This window comes from Hevea brasiliensis, chromosome 13 (genome assembly GCF_030052815.1).
Source record: "Hevea brasiliensis isolate MT/VB/25A 57/8 chromosome 13, ASM3005281v1, whole genome shotgun sequence".
Lineage (NCBI taxonomy): Eukaryota > Viridiplantae > Streptophyta > Magnoliopsida > Malpighiales > Euphorbiaceae > Hevea > Hevea brasiliensis.
In genome coordinates this window covers 77,230,098-77,250,506 of record NC_079505.1, presented here as the reverse complement: position 1 = coordinate 77,250,506, position 20,409 = coordinate 77,230,098, and the positions used below count along the sequence as shown (strand labels likewise).

Sequence of the window (20,409 nt, the reverse complement as noted above, 5' to 3'; positions counted from 1 at the left end):
TCTATCTATCTCCAATAGATATAACTGTTTGTGTAAAAGACAAGTCTGTTTATTAACAGACACCTATACAAATAGTTGTGACTGTTTATATAGAATAGACATGTTTGTTTATTAACAGATACCTATATAAACAGTTATGACTTTTTGTATAAAATAGACATATCTGTTTATTAACAGACATATCTACTTGTTAATAAACACATTTGTTCGTAATTTATTTACGAAAATTACAATAAGATAATTATTTTATTTTATACATATACGTGCCAAGCGCCATTATAGAATAATATATATATATATATATAATTCCATACACATTTTACTCTTGTCATTCCTTCACTTTTTTATATTTTAACAATATATGAATTCTTTCTCTCTATACTATCTAACATACAAGCTATTTATAACAATCTCCCACTTAACTTGTATTGTTAGATCCCATTGCTTCATGCATAATAAAAAATATCTTTCGATTTAAATTTTTCCTTAGTGTAAGTATTTCAAAGTTCTAAAGAAATCATGGCGGCCTTAGTTTAAACCTAAATTCCTATTAAATAGAACCGGAAATACTACACATATGAATAAATTAGTTTGACTTAAAATATTCACTAAAATTTTAGCATGAATATGGCCTTGTACTACCTCCTGTTTTCATAAACATTTACAAAAGTTATTCTTACTTTTATTGAAGCAGCACCACTTCCTATGTTCATATAGGTAAAGTTTCCTTTGTAACAATATTAAACTTCATTAAGAGTATAAATACTTATCCTTATTCTATTAACTTAGTACACTAAGTACTTAATTACAACATTTGCTAATGACTTGTTATTCTTTAAACTTTATTTAGTAATAATACTATAAAGTAGGATTCCCATCATTAGTAAATTTAATAGAATATTATAAATCTTAATCAGCACATGTACTTATAATCATAACTCTCAAGAGCCCTTTTATTAAAGGATTTGCTAGATTATTATAGAATTTAACATAAACATAGTAATAACACCATTAGAGACTAATTGTCTTACATTTTCATGTCTTAAGCTTATATGTATATACTTTCCATTGTATATTTAACTATAAGCTTTAGCCATCATTATTTGACTATCACAATATAAAAAAATAGATGGCATAGGTTGTGGCCACAACTTAATATCAGGTAACTAGTTTTTCAGTTATTCTGCTTCTTTACCAACATTTGCCAAAGTTATAAATTCGGATTCCACCGTAGAATAAGTTATACAAGTTTGTTTCTTTGAAGCCCAAGAAATAGCACCTCCACCTAAAGTGGACACTCAACCAAAGGTTGACTTATTATCCTTAGCACTAGTTATCCAACTGGCATTTGTATAACCCTAGGATCTCCACTATAATTATTTCACTAGTCTACCATGCAATTACATGTTTATAACATGAACTACATAAATAATTCACAGTCTAGATATGTACCTTATTTACAGAAATAAATTGCTCCATAACTTTTTTAAAATGAGAGCATCCAAAAATAAAGAACCAAGCTAAACTTGCACACACATACAAATGCATACTCATTTGTCCTTTTGTCACTTCTTATAAATGACTTGTAAGGCTCTTATATTTACTACTCAAAATGTACCAACCTTTTTGGCCAATAAATTCATTTCTTCATGCATGTAACTATTAAGAAGAATAACATATTTTCATTTGGTTACATCTTTTGGCCAAGGGACACAACTCTTTATATGGTTTTATCAAAATTAGAAATTTATCACAGAACAATCCATAGTTTATAATTCCTTTTAAATATCCAAAAGCCCTTGAAATTTCTTTCGAATATTTCATACTAATATTACTAGTATAACTTGATAATTTATATACTGCGAAAGCAATATCAGGTCTAGTGCAATATATAGCATATATTAAGCCATCAATAGCATTAGTATACTCAATTTGAGCAATTGCCTTGCCAGAATTTTTTCAACTAATTTGGAAAAAACATCATATGGAATTTTTTGCTTCTTTGACTTTTAAATGATTAAATTTATTTAATTTTCTCAACATAATGAGATTGACAAAGAGCAAAACCCTCACTATATTATAGCTAGGTAGTTTAAGCAGATCCCTCCAGGATAATAACCAAAATATAATTCTAGACAGTAATTTTAAAATTCTCCCAAAAATGAATTAAAGAATAGTAGTATTGGTTATAGGTAAAAATGAAGAGAAGAGAGAAAATATTTTTTTATTCCAAACTGCTATTTATAAAGCATTTACATCTCTTCGAACGTATACAACAGTTCACTTTGTATCTATTACAATTGTTACATCTATTTACTTACACTTTTTAGAACAAATACAACCATTCACTTTGTATCTCTTAGAACAATTATATTTATTCATTCACACCTTTTAAAACATATATAAATAGTTCATTTTGATGTTTTTTAATGAACATACATAACTCTTTCAAAATGAGACAAATTTTCCTATCACTAATATTTTTAATAATATCTTCACCCAGTTAGTGATAAATACAATCAATATGAATTAGGATTTATGCATATAAAAAGTGTTTTTCGACTTATGCACATAAATCTTATTACCTTCTTTAACACATTCACCATGAGCTTTAGCATCATAATATAACGTTATATTTCTTCTAATTATAAGCATGTCATCAACATAAAGACAAATTATCACATAAAAAACTTTTTAATGTGTAAGTGATTTTGAATCTGTTTAAGAGAAAAATCATATGTGGCATACAGTAATTTCTTCCTATAATCATTCAAACTAGAAGTATGATGTGCTATTATTGCTCCTAATTGCAGTGATTTAGGAACTACCACTTTCATATCCTTAAACTTTGAAACAAAGATATGCAACTCTTGAACTTATCAATAACAGATATATTATCAAGTATTTAGAATTCAAAAGATTTCATAATGAGAAATTTACCATATCTTTTCTTTTTCTGTATTGTATTCAAATTCTAATGAATTACAAATTTCCTTTGGAGACTTGACAGAGGTAAACAAATCTTATAGCCTGTCTGATGAGTTGTTGAGAATATGACCTTTGCATGGCAATTCATCTTCTTTTCTTGATCTGCTTTCACATTCTCAGTGAACATAATTTGTTCCTTAAAATGATCAAATTTCACGTACTCTTGATTCATCACGGAAACAGTCCCCATTACGATTAATACCTTAAAATTGTTGAGGCAGTAGGTGTAGAATAGGCTTTAAGGCGTGATAAATCACTATCTTTAAGGTATTAATTGCCCTCACTAGATTGCTGCAAGGTTATAACAATATATTTCCAAGATACAACAAAGCCTGAAATCTGCAGACAACAACTCCTGAAGATTTCCCTTAAGAACTCTTTATATGAACCGAATTTAGAGAGACTAGAAGAAAGAAGAAGAAGTAGAAGTAGTATATCTCTGGATTGAAAAACTCATCCATATTTTTAAAGAATAAAAAGTTATGACACTTTTTCTAGATAGACATATCTATATATCTCCAATAGATATAACTGTTTGTGTAAAAGATATGTCTGTTTAGTAACAGACACCTATATAAATAGTTATGACTGTTTGCATAGAATAGACATGTCTGTTTAGTAACAAATACCTATACAAACAGTTGTGACTTTTTGTATAAAATAGACATGTCTGTTTATTAATAGACATATATGTTCGTAATTTATTTACGAAAATTACAATAAGATAATTATTTTATTTCACACATATACGTGCCAAGTGTCATAATAGAATAATATATATTTATTTATATATATATATAATTCTATACACATTTCACTCTTGCCATTCCTTTACTTTCTTATATTTTAATAATATAGGAATTCTTTCTCTCTATACTATCTAACATACAAACTATTTATAACAATTAGCTAGTATAATTATAGGGATATGTTTTTATTTATATATCATGCATAATTATAGGCATTATCGTCTTCGACAATCTCACCAAAATAATAAGGATTGTTATATTTGATCGATGTTCTTTCTTTTGGTGGGTTGAATCTTACAATAGTTAAATTATGCGTCTAGATGAGCCATGTTAAATCAGGCCGAACTCTCTTTTCGCCAAATCATGCAGCCTAACCACTAATATAGTTTGACTCATAAGTTATTCGAAGACTCAAATTACTACGTCATTACTACGTCTAGTGTATATATATATATATATTAACTAACTAATCAATTAATTACCTGGGAGGCAGATTTTTTTTTTGGGTATTCGCAATTAAGTTGTGTTTAAATTAATTTTATGTGCATCATAATTAATTTATCTTTTCAAGCAAATCAAATAACGCATCACATATTCAATTTATATATTCATAAATTATATTCTAAATACGAGAATCAAATCAAAGGATATGGCATATAATTATGAGCAATGGCTTTTTACAGGGACAAATCAACTTATAATCCTCACATATAATAAACTGTGTTAGAGAATAAAATCCCCAATCTAAAAAATAAAATTAATTAAATTAAAAAATATTAAGGTTTAATAACCTTTTAAACTTTTAATTTTATTGCTTGAATTTTAAAGTTATACTTGATTTTTTAATATATATGGTATTAGAACTGACTCTGCACTCATATTCGTTGAATTGATTTTCAATTGTTTTGATACGTATGCACGCTATATCCTCATCAGTAAAACCTAATTAGTGTATGCTCTAATAAAAATTGTGTTAAAAAAATGCTGTTAGAGATTAAAATTCAATATTAAAAAATATAAAAAAATATTAAGGCTTAATTAATATATTTTAAAACCTCTAGCATTAACACTTAAATTTGAAAGTTAGACTTAAATTTGCTAATAAACTACAATGCAAAATGTATCAATTAAGTGAACAATCGGATTGACATCTTAATATATATCCTTCTATCATGAGAAAAAGAAATGCTACTAATATGTCCATATCTGAAAGATATTTTCCTCTTTTGTTTTCTCTGTAAATTTTCAAAGACTTTCATGTCCTTCTGCATCCTAAAATGGAGTAACGTATCAGGGAACAATGGGAGGAAGAGTCTTTAGATTACAATAAGCAAAGATTTTGCCCTCAAAAATTGCACAATTAATGTATTATTTGTCCACAAGTATGCTAAAGTCCACTCGTGCAATGAACGTGCATGAGTTTTGTGATCGCTCACCATTAGCTACCTTGCTTGCTAATAGTCTAGAAAATGATTTGTTGCCATCAACATCAAGCTTAATGACCACATAATTAAATAATTATATTTCTAATCAAAATATTGTGCAAATCTAGTTAATTATCCCCACATACGGGTCACATTGGGAGGCTTCGTCAGCATTTTTTTTTCTCTAGTCATCTCCATCACACGATTGAATAGAGTTAGAGCTGACAAATAAACTATTTTATATATAAAATTTAATTACTTTAATTATAAAATTTATACCCATAAATTATTGTTAATATATGAAATGATTAGTAAGATAAATGTTATATAATATATTTATATTAAAATAAATATAAAATTATAAATTTATTATATTATATTATTTAATTTATTTTATTATTAAATTAAATATATAATTATTAAATTAATATATTATACTATTTATTATATTATTAAAATAAATATATAATTATTAATATATTATATTATATTATTTATTTATTTTATTATTAAAATAAAAAAATAATTAAATTTTTTTAAAAAATAATTAAATAACTTTTAAAATATAGATTAAATAATAAAATAATTATTATTGTAGATAAAGAAAAAATCTATAATTAATTTAAAGTCTTTAGATATAAATAAATATTTTATATTTTACGTTATTAATAAAAAAATTTTAACATATTAATTTTAATGTTAAAATTATAAATAAAAAATATAAAAATATTAATAATATTAATTTTTAAACAAAATAAAAAGGGATAATGGTCAAATAAAAAAATAAAATTAAATTAATTAATAATTTTAAAAATAAAAATAATATAAACAGTAATTAATAAATATTATATTAATTATTAATTTTATTTTTTAAAATTTATTAAATATTAATTTATTTATTTAAGTGTCCATCAATTATTAATTATATTAAACAAATTAACCAGACCGCCCCAACCCCTCGTATCCGAATACGAAAGCGTATAAATTAATGATCTTGCAAGTTGTAATGAAATTATTTTGATCAGTGTTTGATGTGAGCAGTCGGAGAGGACATGCAGATTAAGACCCGCAGGACCCTACTAACCAGTTACTTGACGACAAGTGTCATCGGTTCACATGAAATCCCAATTAATCCAAGAAGAGATGGTGTTAAGTAGTTGACTTGTTGACATGTGAAAGCGGATGATCACGAAGTTGCTCATTGTTTAATTATATTATCTTTTAATTTCTACGCCCAACAATGTGCATACCTTCGCAACCCACTTCAGTTTTTTTTTCTTTTTATCCTTTTCCTGCTAATCCACTAATTTTTAAGTCTGAATCATCTTCAATTAATTATTATTTTAATTAATTTATTTAATATTTTTTATCTAAAATATTTTTTAATACATTTCAATTTATTATTCAATTGAAATTTATATTAATGAATTTAATGATATTTAAATTATATTGTTACTTTTATTTATTTTAAAGTAAATCTTACTTTCATAATAATAATTATGGGATTTTATTTTTGTAAAATAGAAAAAATAAGTTAGAAATAATGTAACAATAGAATATACCAAATTTAAATTATAGATCAAAGCCAACATAATTTTAGTTTAAATGATATTAAAATTTCATTAAAAAATATTAAAAATCATGCAAATAAAATAATATTAAATTAAATTATATTTTTCATAAAACATTAAGTAAAACATGGCAAGATAAGAGACTAATTTGAAATAACATATACTTATATACTAGCCATTTAATATATAATAATTTACAACATATTTATTACCACTCAATATATAATAAAATTTATAAAAACGTAATAATATTAAAGACTAAAAAATAATTAATAGATAAGTAAATTTTAATGTTGAAATTGTTTTCATGTATGTAAGTTGTTGAGTTACATACTCACATCGATGTATAGAAATAAACTGCTGTGAGCAAATGATGTTAGGCCATTCTACAGAAAATTTTAATATTCCAAATTGATTGGGATAGAGGTAATGTGCATCTTAGACATTCCTCTTTTTTGAGCTAAATTTTAAAGATAAATTAGGTCTAACTCATTTTCATGGGAGAAAATATTATGGATAAAATGGTTTTTGGTTAATCTAACTTCAACCTGCACGCTTGGTCTAATGTGCTTCTATGTTGGTTTATGTTGTGCCAAGTATCGAGAATTACATGCATATGAGGAAAAAATTTACAATTTGCTTAGTTTGTTTTGAGGAAAATATTTTTGAAAATATTATTGTAATAAAAGTATAAAATCTTCATTAATATATTTCACGTCTAGATAAGGTGGTTCCACTATTAAATATTTAGGGGGGAGATGTTCATAAAAAAAAAAAAGTAGGGATGGTAATTATTTCAGTTTTAATCCGCTTGGTTCACATTCGATTAATTTTTTTTAATTCATAAGAAAAGAATAGAGATGACAAAGTTGATGTTGTGTAACTCATCAACTTATAAAAAGAATAACATATATTTCGTTTCCTACACAGAATTACGAAAGAAATTGTATATATGTGAAAGTAGAAATTGAAACCTTTGATTTAAAAGACATGCAACTTTGGAAATCTTTATATCTAACAGGAAATTTGATTAATCTTACACACGGATCATCATATCCTTGGTGGGTCTAGGAGACGTCTATTGACGTTTTATCATTATTGGTGTATCTAATTAAGACTAATTAATAGAAGGGGAAAAATAGAAAAAGAGATCGATAATGAATCTGTAATTACCTTTTTCTTACTGATCAAGTGTGTATATATTATAAGAATGTGATAGAAAAGTAGGCAGTGGGATTTGGCGGCAGCTTAAGGTCTGAGTTTTCGTTTTAATTAGATGCAAAAGCACGCGCAGTAATGAAGCATTCTCGATCTTGACCATCTTCAGAGATTTGTGCTTTTTTTTTGGGAAAAGAAAGATTTGGTGACTGAATTAGGTTTATGGCCCACTAACTATCAAATTTATTAGGCTCCACCCCAAATCATTTTTTCACACAAATTTCAACATGATCATTTTAAGATAAGATTTTCCTATCATTAATAAGATTGAAACTCATCTTATAATTATTTAATGAGTGCAACGTTATATTTAATTTTACATTAATAATATAAAAATTATAGTTTTATGTGATATTGAGTTGTTTTTAGCCCACGTTTTGACAATATTAATTATTTTAGTAGCTATTAGTTATTTTAGTAGCTATCAACTATTTTATTAACTATTAGTTATTAGATATTAACAGTTTATGATTAGATGTTTATATAGCTGTTAAAATAAAAATGTTCTATAAAAATAGTCAATAGATTAGTGTTAAATATAAAAATAGTGATATAATATTGTTGACTCTAGTCAAAATATTCTCTCAACTTCTAAAAGCTATAAAAGTTAGAATGATAGTTTTTCATGAATCACTCTCACAATCTCTAAACACTAGTACAAGCACTATGCCACCTCACTCTAATCAAAATATAAAACATTACCTTAAAAACTATTGTCGAACAGGGTCTTAGTATAATATTATATATTTTTATTATTATCAATTTAAAGTTATATAAATAAGTATATTTAATAAATTTTAATAAATGCTAGGGTGGCAGACTGGTAGTTTTAAGTTCAAATTTTTGTGGAAGTTAATTATATTAAAAAAAAGAAAGATTGGTTGTTGTAGTGGCTAGTTTACATGGTCAGAATCAACGATATTTATGTGATGAGAAATTCATATATTCTCTTTATATAAAATTATGAGTTTCATTTTTATTAATATGAAAAAAATAAAAATTGTGTCTGAAGGTCCCGATATATTATATAATTAGCCTTATATTATAATGTAGCATGCTTTTATTAATTTAATTGTAAATATATAATGAATACATATTAACTGAAACGATACAAATATTATAATTTACTATTTAATTAATTATGTAGTGTCGAATGATTATCCATTATCAGAAAGTAAATCACAAATACAAATAAATTTAGATTCTGTTTCATATTATTATTTAATAGCTATTAAAAATATCATTTCAAATATATTAATCGAAAATAGTTATAATTGAATTTAATATATTTTAATTATAAAAAGTTTAAAATAACTAAATATTTTTTCCAAACTTTTTTTAACAATATGTGAAATAATATTTTTAAAATATCAGATTAAAATCACAAGGATCTTACTCTAATAAACCGAGGAAAAGAATAATGGTGGTAGTGATTATTTTTTTGAACCCTAATTCCTACCTTTACAACATTGACACTGGTTCTTTTGAGTTGAATTTTTCAGCATAATTATAAGACGGTTAGAGCACTTTACAAAGTTCTGTACGTGATGAAAAAATATATATATATCTCTATGTCAAACACCAAACGTGCATGCGATTCTTGAACTAAAATAATAATAATAATAATAATAATAATAATAATAATAACTACTCCTAAACTCTCTATGCCCTGCCTGGTCTTAATATGGGTGAAAATTCAATTAAAAAAAAGAAAAGAAAAAGAAAGAAAGGAAGGAAGGTGAGAAGCCATCGTCAATAATTGATGGCATTATGCAGTTAAGGCTACCTGGCGTTAAAGAATGGTTTTCAAGTGGTGGGGCAAAGCTTCTGGTGGCAAAGTTTGTTCATGTATTCGGATATATAAGTCGCAACCCTTTTAGTTGATTGATGGATGGATGGATTGATGGATAGATAAATATGATTGAATGATATATCTTAGTTAATAAAAAGATGGGCTTAAAAATAGAGAGAATTGATGGCTGTGATACATGTTAATTTATGATTAACGATTAAGAAAATAAATGCTACTCTAGTCGGTGTTCAAGCCTTCAGCGGTGCAGTATATCAGCTATCAAGAATAGTTGGTAATAAATATGAATTCATCCTCGTGATAAACGGTATCTGGCCTGAACTCTTTAGTCTCAGAGAGATAGAGAGATGAAACAAGTGTGAACTTTCAGGTTGCTCAAAGATTGTTTCACAGTTCTGGATGCCCTCATAATTATAATTAAATCATATATATGGTAGCGATTGTTAAAGTTAATGGATTGATATAATTGAATCAAGTGAAAGAAAGAAATCATTGGTTGTTTATTATATGGTATTGTTATTAAGTTAACATGATACGATATATGGATTGTATCTCTTATTATAAATACAATTAAGCTCGTAAATATCTTGGATTATTTAAAATTCATAGTGAATCGATGAAATGTATTAAAAGATATTTACGGAAATAAATTTTTAAGTGATAGGTATATAGGTTTTTTATTTGGGAGCGAAGTTATATAATTAAGGTAAAGTTATGAAATATGTCAAAACCTTCAAAAATTAATGAATCGAAAGGCTTTAATAATTTATTTTTTATTATTTTATTTTATTTTACTTTAAAAAATTTTCATATACTCTATATAAGCATACTATTATTTTTCATTAGTAATGTACATTACTTGGTTTAATGATGTTAACGTTTAACGTTTCTTTTGATTTCTTCTTTCATCTTATTTTCTATATTTTCTTCTCATTTTAAATTTATTAAGCTTGTCTTATATAATTATAATATTAAATTAAATTAATTTTAATCTATTCTATTTTAAGTTAAAAAAAAATTACTATTAGATTTAATCAAATCAAATTTTACGAAAACAAAATTAGAAGAATCTTTCAATCTAATCCTTAATCTGAACAGCGTCATGCCTAAGTAAGCCACTTTCCCTGGTAATGTTTGGAATTTTCTAACAAAGTAGATTACGTCTCTCTTCTATTGTCAAAACTCAAATCTATCATTTTCATTATAGATTTATTATTTTATTTAATAATTCATCTTCTATTAAAATTCTTGGTTAGCTTGCTTCAAGTGAGAACATACAAAAAAATTTTCAACAAACTACAACATCTGCATGCAGTTAAAATCTTTATCAAAGATATATTTAAATAGCCATGTTCTGTCATATTGAACAAAATTCACTGCAGTTTAGCTCTTGTTTCTACCCAAAAGAAAAAAAAAAATTCACTGCAAAAATTCTATGTTTTGGAGTAGCATAATAGTTTTCCTTATTTTGCTGTGTAATGTTAAAAATTCTGAGAAAAAAAAAATTCAAATATCAATTTGTCCTTGACTAAAATTTGCGATCAAATAGATTTTTTTTTATTTTTAAAATAAATCAAATAAATTCTTTAACTTAATTTTAGTTCAATTAATTAGACTCTGTTTGCTTAATGAAAAATATTTTTTTTAAAAAAAATTTGTATTTTTTAACATTTGGGCTCTTAAAAAAATTACTTAACAAAAAATAATTTTTTATCAAAGAAAAGTAAATCATTTTAAAAAAAATGACTTTTATTTTTTAAAAAAGGAAATTATTTTTTACTTTTTAAATTTTGACGATCTTATTAAAATGTGAAAATATTTTTATATATATATAATAAATACATATAATTAATTTAATATTGTAATCAATAATAATAAAAATTATCTTCATAAAAAATATTTTTTAAAAAGAAATTTCCATTAATAAGTTATTTTCGTGAAACAAATAAACAGTCTTATATTCATTTCATTACTTTAGCATTAAAATTAGTATAAAAATAATATAATATTCTGTTAAAATTTTTATTTATTTTTAAAAATATAATTAAAATTAATAAACGTCATTAACGCATCATCGAAGTTCTTCTTCTTTTAACTCTGTCATAACATTATTGGGAGCAAAATTTATAGAATCAGGTTCCCACTTCTATCTGCAGCTACTGTAAGCATTACACTGGGTTCATATTCATCAACATTACTCTGCAAAATCCAACCGTCTTTTTTCGAAATCCATTTTGGAAATTCTAAGAGGTGGCGATTCTTGTGACCCCTTTTTATAGGACTTGGATTAAAGAGCATTGAGAGAGAGTTAATCACTTGCCTGTTTGTGCTAATTAAAGAATTCACTAAAATAGGCATCAATAATGGACCAGTCGCAGAATCTAGTCCCTCTAAGCAAGTGTTCTTGTTTGTGAGTGCTACACTATGGTAGGCCCTTGCATCATAGCTAGTTTTTGAAAGCCACCTGTTTGGATTCTTGAAACTGATCTTTCTAAAGAAGACAATGTGTGAATTGGTGGAGTTCTTTGCAGTCTTGGATTGCCCCTCTGAAGGAGAAGTGCCGGGTTCTTTTCTCGATCTGAAGGAGGATGACAACCCATTTACTTTTTATTTCCTTATAAAAAATAAAGAATTTTTAATTTTTTAAAAATATTTTTAACTATTTAAAATATAAAATTAATAGTCTATTTATTAATAATTAACTTCACTAATGCTTTAAATAGCGTTAATTAACATTGTTAAATTTTATTTGAAGGTGAATGTAACTATTTGAAAATAATTAAAGGACTTAAAAAGATCTTTTACCAATTCAAAAATATATATTTGAAGCCTCTACCTTCCACTTCAATTAATTTACATTTTAATTGTTTAGTTGGTAGTATTCCTAGTCTTAAATTTAATCAACCAGTGTACGTTACTTCAAATAATAATAATTTACATTTTTATAATATTGTTGATTGTACATTATTATCTTCTACCTCCATTCTTTTGAAGTAATTATGATCAGGCCACTAATTAGCATTAATCCAGTCTAGATCTTAGCATTTCGAATTTTTTTCACTCTTAAAATAATTATGTTTCCTTCTAACTTTTAATTTTCTTAATTCTTTACCAAATGGTGTTAGGATCGCGTTTGCCACAGCACGATACACTAAAACAACCTATCACACCATGTAATTAATTAATTTATATGAAGCGATGATTTCGCAATTTAATCAAGTACTTAGGTTAGCCACAGTTTGATCACTAGCTAAAAGGATCAATTACATTAATGCTCACTGTGTGAGATTTAAAATCTAAAAATTTATGTTAGAGTTATAATCAAAATCCTACTTGATTTGAAAAATCTTTTCCTAAATATGTTTCACACTTTAAATATTTAATTTTAGGAAGGATGTTTTAATATCACACATTAGGTTTGAAATTAGGGTAATGTGTTTCTTATAAAACCTATTTAGTTCTGGGTGTGAGAGGTGTATTAATATTCTATTTTGGTTTAGAAGACTCATTTTTCTTTAAGACAATGCGACTTAAAAACTATTTATTATAAAAATTCACAAAATAAATTACAAAACTATATGAGTATTTGATATTATAAATATGTTTTTATGCTGTCATTTTTAATTTATGTAATTATATTGAAACAAACTATAAGCTATTTTTATAAATTTGATGATCATTGTCTTTTTTTTTTTTTTCTAACAATGATTAAGGTTATTTAATTTGTGATTTCGGCTTACTAATATACATATATATGATATCTTCTCTTTCTACAGGTAATGAATACATACATATATATATATATATATATATATTATTAAACCATACTTATTGATTTTTTTAATTAGAGTTTGAACATAAAAACCTTATAATTACAAAATTAATAATTATTGAATCAAAGCTAATTGATATGCTTTAATATTATTGTTAAATATAAAAATTGAACAATTTAAATCTTGACAGTCTCCTGTGCAAGAATATAAAGCCAAAGTTTTTGAGAGCGGACTGAATCTTGATGGGTGATAGTCATGCAGAAGAAAGAATGGCCAATATATATTCCTCTGGTCACCACCAATTTAATGAAACATTTGCATTATTATTGTATTTGGTAAAATAATGGGTGGAGACAGAACATAGAAGAAGGGAGAGACAAAAGAGAATAGAGGAAATGAAAATGTTCACAAGGCAGTAGAGCAAAGGCAGCAAGCAGCAGAGGAGCATGCATGTGAGAGAGTCACGCCTACTGTCACAGCAGCCACAGCCAGCAGAACCAACCATGAGGTGATTAGAAATTGGCCGGGTCAACCGTCGGTGCGTCTGGTGGACCCAATTCCACATTCCATTTGTTTTTCTTTCGCGTGTTGTAGGTGGGACGAGAAGCCTGTTGTTTTGCATCCCACTTTTTTTTTTTCTTTCAAACCATTTTTCCACCAGCAACAGTGCCCCCCCATACTTCTGAACCATTTAACCCATATTGTAACGTAGTTATTAAATCCAATTCGAAGTTTGACCCAGCTGAAAGATTAGGCCAATTCAAATTAGTTATTAAAAAACTAATTAAATATTACAAAATTTAAATAAATTTAATCAATTAAATTTTCTTTTTAATCAATTTTATTAGGTTATATTTACATATATTTTAATAATATTTTTAAATTTTATATGAAAATATTTAAATTTTAAATATTTTACATTCATAATTTAGAATTAATATATAAACTAAAAATATTTTTATAAATGAATAATTATGAAATATTTTATATATTAAAATAAAAAATAAACATATCATTTTATAAAATTTCTTATATTATTATAAATAAATAAATAATCTATAAATAAAATTTTATTCATTGACTAAGTATAAACTTAATTTAAAAAATTTTAAATTGACGGTGTGATTGATTCATTAGGTCAATGAATTATTGTTTCAATTATCAGTTAGTTGATTTTTTTTTCGATCAATTCTTTATACGATTCAATAAAAAAAAAGAGTCCAATTTTATGTTTCGTCACTAATTCACCAAATTAATGCGCGAAATCGGTCCGAAATTTATCACGCTAGCTCTAAGCATGAGTTGCGCGTGTCGTAGGATAGAGTAGGTTCGCTGAGTTTTTCGGCTAGCTCTTTCCTATTCCTTACACCCATACTTGGATTTCAAGGAAAATCCATTTTCAGTTCTTGAATTTTTTGTTATTTTGTTTTTATTATTAAACTCCTCATGAATACAGTTTTCTATTGAACTTTTTAATTTTTATGTTTCTCCGCATTAATTCAAATTTGAATACATAGTTAAAGTGTATTGTACACCCGTTTAATTCATATAATTAAAAGAATATTTTACTTAACTTATGAAAATTAAGTTATAAATACTTAATGTTTATAAGCTAATATAAGCTATAAGCATTTAAAAATTTCAAGTAATTAAATATCTGATTAAAGTACTTATAAACAGTAGATAAGCAGCTGACACGTTTGTTTGATTAAAAGAAATAGCATATAAGTAAATTTATTTTTAAAATTACTTAAAAGGATATTAAATTAGATATGTGATGAAATTTTAAAAATTAAATAAGAATAATTTGATTAATTTAACTTACAAGTATAAGATTTATTAATATCAAAATGAAAAGCTAATCATTCCTAATTTTTTTTTTAACTTATTAATATGAAGAGTTGATCCCTCAATTTATTATTATTTTATATTTATTTTTTATGCAATGTAATTTTAATAATTAAAAAATCAAATTTTTTTAATTTTTGTTGATTATCACTAATTCTATATGTCTGTTTTATTTATGATAAATTGATTAATTTGACGCCAAAATTAATATTTTATTATTTAATAAAATTTTGTTTAATTTTCAATTCCGGATGATCACTCCCCACCAATCTTGCATCCAAACCTATATTAATATTGTAGCTATATTTAATTTTGCTACATGTATTGAGACATGCCTAGCTCCCTCCACAGGCCAGTTCTTTTCTTTTCTTTCTTTAAACAATCTTTTGTTCTTTATCAAATGAAATATCCATCCATGGAGATCGAAGGTAGATACATAATCAAATGACATCAAAAAGAAAGAGCAGCATAGTAGCTGCATGCATCCTTAGTTAAATCTTTATAGCTATATCCGTCTGCTTCCACTTCACATGGATAATGATTTTTGTGCCCCTCATCTGTGAAGGAAACCGTGCCACTATCTCCGATCACTAATGCAGTCTTTTGCCAGCTGCAATTACATTTGTCTTTGGCTCTACTTCCCTCAGCCAAACCAGTACATATGTCGATCTTTTTTGCATATGTCAATGTTAAAATGGTTGCTTGTGTTTTGTCCGCAATTACCAGCAGTTTACACTTTCTGGCTGGGTATTTCCATGAAGAGACCAGTCAACCTGGCTCTTCCGTCAGGAAGCTTATCTAGGAGGCTTTTTGATGAATATCGGCGAGAAAAGTTCTTCGTTGTAAATGAGTATGCTATCACACATGATCTCTCTCCCTTTACATTCGTTTAGCCGTATTTATCAAATTTATTTATAAAAATAATAAAATTTTTATTTATTATTAAAAATGCCCTCAACTCACTTCTCTTTCTAAAAAATATCAATCCATTCATTTCTTTTTTCAAAAAATACTAACCCACCTGCCTCTTTGCCTCTCCCCTTGCTTCTCTCTCACCCTCTCCCTCTCTCTCTTTCCTCCCACTTACTGTTATTCAAAAATATACACATGAGCGTTCACTTATATGTTGATTATTAATATACACGTGCTAAAATGATAATTATTGTTATTATTGGTATTTGTAAGTAAATTTTTTATTTTTTAAATAAATAAAATTTATATATTTTCATAAATATGTTTTATAAATACATTTAAAAAATACGAGGAAAAACGATATGGGAAAATTATTTTTTTTTTACACTAAGTAATATAAATATTCATTTTTTATAATTGTATTAAGTAATAAAATATTAATTTTGACTAAGATCAAAATTAATTAAATAGCTATAAATGAAATAGACCTAAAAAATTGATTATAATTAATAAAAGTTGAAAAGTTTTGATTTTTTAATTATTATATTATGTTATATCAGCGATAACATAAAATTAATAATATTTTTGCCATGTCAGCCACAATGTCAATAACAACATATAAAAAATAATATTTTCACCATATCAGCACCTAATTAGTAAAACTTACCCAACTAACTATAATTAACACTAAAATTTTAAATTAGGTTAAAATTAAAAGGAAAAAAATAACTATAATTGAAAAATACATAAAATTTTAATTTTTTTTTCTTATCATTAGGCCTTTTAAGTTAAGTCACAAAGAATTCTCTTCTACTCATATTTTTTTAAGGAGTAAATTATAATACAGTTCCTAAGATTTAACAAAACTCGCAAATTAATCTTGATGTAAGTTTAATAATGATTTGATCATTGAATTTTATTTATGTTAATAATTTGGTCTTTACATTTTATTTCTATAAACAAATTGATTCATATGATGAATGAATTTTGAGGGTCAATTTATTACTAGAAATAAAATATGAGGACCAAATTGTTAATGCAAATAAAATTTAAGGAATAAATCGTTATCAAACTTACACTAAAAACTAATTTATAAGTTTTATTGAATCGGAGAGACTCAATTATAATTTACATTTTTTTAAATATGCCAATGTAAACAACTTTTAATTAAATTCTACTGCATGATTTTACTTGAAAATGGATAAAGATGATATATCAACTTGAAATTTCAAATCTAAACTATTCGATTATCTCTATTTAATTTTAAAAAATTAGTAGATTATTTTTTTAATAAAAAAATTATTGATAATTCAAAACTTATTACTGAATTAATATATTTATGGCTTTGTTGTTTATTTCTATTTTTATGGCTAATTAAATAATTTATATAAATGTTAGAAATATAATACTTAAAATAAAGGTAAATAAGGTTTTATTAGGAATTAGGACCCCTAGAATGGTGGACAAAGGAATGGTATACAGTAAAACTATCCCATTTAATTAGAGAAATGATCTTAAATGGAAAGGATAATTATACATAAAAACCAAACATTTACATAATTTATAATTTTATCCAAATATTTCAACTTTTAATTAAATATTTTAACTTTTTATATTAGATGATGTTTACCTAATTTTATAATTTTATTTAAAAATTTTAATTTTAAATTATCTAAATCTTAAACAAAATTTAAATTTTATCTATTAAATTTATAATTATAGTAATTAAATATTTTAAAATTTAAAATTTATTATCAAAATTTATAAAAATTTATTTATATTTATTTTAAATGAATTGATTTTATTCTTTTAATTAATGTGGTTATTTTTTTTAAATAATTAATCAACTTAATTATTAAAATATAAAAAAAAATTTAGAGTAATTTACCACAATTATAAATTTAGGATATCTGATTATCATAATTATAAATTTAATAAGTAAAATTTAAATTTTTTTAAATTAATTTTAAAATTTAACTATAATTACACATAATATAAAAATTGATATACTTAATTTAAAATTAAAATATTTAAATAAAATTATAAAATTATGCAATAAATTTATGTGTAATTAGCAAAATCAAAAAACGGCAGGCAGCGGATGTTGATATAAAAAAATAATAATCGAAATCTTTTTATTAATCTGACCAGAAAAAAACAGAGCATGTATAAATGAGAGGTTTGCTCAACCATCTGGCATTTGGAGACGCACAGCACTGGGTGCTGCTTCTTTCATCGGACGTCCTAACTCCTCACATTGATTCCGTATACGTCTGTGCTGCTCAGCTTACCACGCCTCAACTCACCAGATACCCAAATACGTACCCACCTCTCGCTCCCCCCTTCACTCTTTGCCTATGAGACTCCCCTTCCCAAATATTCACTCCCACTGCACTTCTTCTCAAATACTTCCCTCTATCCCATGCTCTTCGCCGCTCTTCAAGCTCGCCCCCCGCCGTCCTCCCCTGGGGGTCCGCATGGACTCATCCACCGGACCCACTTCTTCTTCTTCTACCTCTGTTCATCATTATCATCGCCGCCAGAAAGACAAGATCGTCGTCATCATGGGAGCCACTGGTTGTGGTAAAACAAAACTCTCCATTGATCTCGGCACAAGTTTTCAGTCCGAAATCATCAACTCCGATAAAATGCAAGTATACAGAGGACTCGATATAACCACCAATAAAATCCCGATTCACGATCGTCTTGGCGTTGTCCACCATTTGCTCGGCGTCTTCGACCCGGAAGACGGCGAGGTGGGTCCTTCCGAGTTCCGTTTAACGGCTGGGTTGGCTATCTCCGATATTGTTTCGAGACAAAAGCTGCCCCTAATCGTAGGTGGCTCCAACTCATTTATTCATGCTCTGGTGGTTGACCGTTTTAATCCGGAATTAGATGTTTTTGGTGGGGCATCGGTGTCGACCCAGTTGAGGTACAAGTGCTGTTTCATATGGGTGGATGTGTCATTACCTCTGCTCTGCGATTACTTATGCAAGCGAGTGGACGAAATGCTGGACTTGGGGATGTTTGAGGAATTACTGGAGCACTTCAGAAGGAAAGACCCGGCGAATCAACCCGGTTTGAGGAAAGCAATCGGCGTGCCAGAGTTTGACCGATATTTTAAGAATCACCCACCGGGGACAGAAGGAAGGGAGTGGGGTGAGGTACGGCGAGGAGCATACGAGGAAGCAGTAAGAGAGATAAAAGAGAACACGTGTCAACTGGCGAAAAGACAGATAGGGAAGATCATGAGATTAAAAGGGACAGGGTGGGACCTACAGAGAGTGGACGCGACGGAGGCCTTCATGGAGGCAATGAAGGTGAGAACGGCGTCGTCAAATATCGAAAAGAATAAGAAGAGGTGGATGGAGGTTTGGGAGAGAGATGTGTTGGAGCCAAGCATGAAGATTGTGAACCGCTTCTTGGAGGAGTAGGTTTTCCATTCAGTTTGCTCATTTTAAAATTTTCTTCTCTCTCTCTCTCTCTCTTTTTTTTTTTGTTTTTTCCTAGAAAAAGTAACAAGAAAATTTTGCAGCATTAGGACACCTCTGCATTCTGCAGTCTATAAGAGGATTTCAATTCAATCCTTTTTCTTCCTTTCTTCTTTTTCTTTTGACCCAAATGGGTTGGTTCTTAATTTTAAGACAAAATATAGGAGGCAGGATTTGTGAAATTTGGAGAGACACAGAGAAAGTGTGGTGTTTATGAATGTTTAATAGCTAACAGTCAGAAACAGAGTGGTTTTTGTCTGGTGTTATTTTTATGTATAAGAGTTGTGGCATTGGCATATGGTAAACAAAAAGAAGAAAGTTTTCTTGTGCAGCAGGCCTTCTTTTTGTTTCGTGTAATAAAACATAAAACACACAATGGATCCAAAACAGACCTTTCCCTTTTTGGTGTTTAGTGACCGCTGCCTCTCTGCATTTCAAATATCTACAATTTCATCATCAATGTTGCTTCATTTTTCTCTTTGATTTATTTGTAAAATTTTTACATCTAATATTCAAATGAGACTTCATTACAATTTTCATCATTTATATTCTTTTTTGTCATTAGACAAAGGAATTTTTTTTGTCGTTAGATAGAGAAATTAATGATCGAGAGTCGAATTTGACT

General features: G+C 26.7%; 1 protein-coding gene across 1 annotated transcript; it reads left to right on the top strand.

Annotated features, from left to right (window-relative positions):
• The first annotated feature begins 18,440 nt into the window (after positions 1–18,440).
• Positions 18,441–20,196, top strand: LOC110647477 (adenylate isopentenyltransferase). Its single transcript, XM_021801324.2, has one exon. It carries the CDS (start codon positions 18,651–18,653, stop codon positions 19,725–19,727), a length of 1,077 nt encoding a protein of 358 aa, XP_021657016.2. The 5' UTR covers positions 18,441–18,650; the 3' UTR covers positions 19,728–20,196.
• Positions 20,197–20,409: the final 213 nt, after the last annotated feature.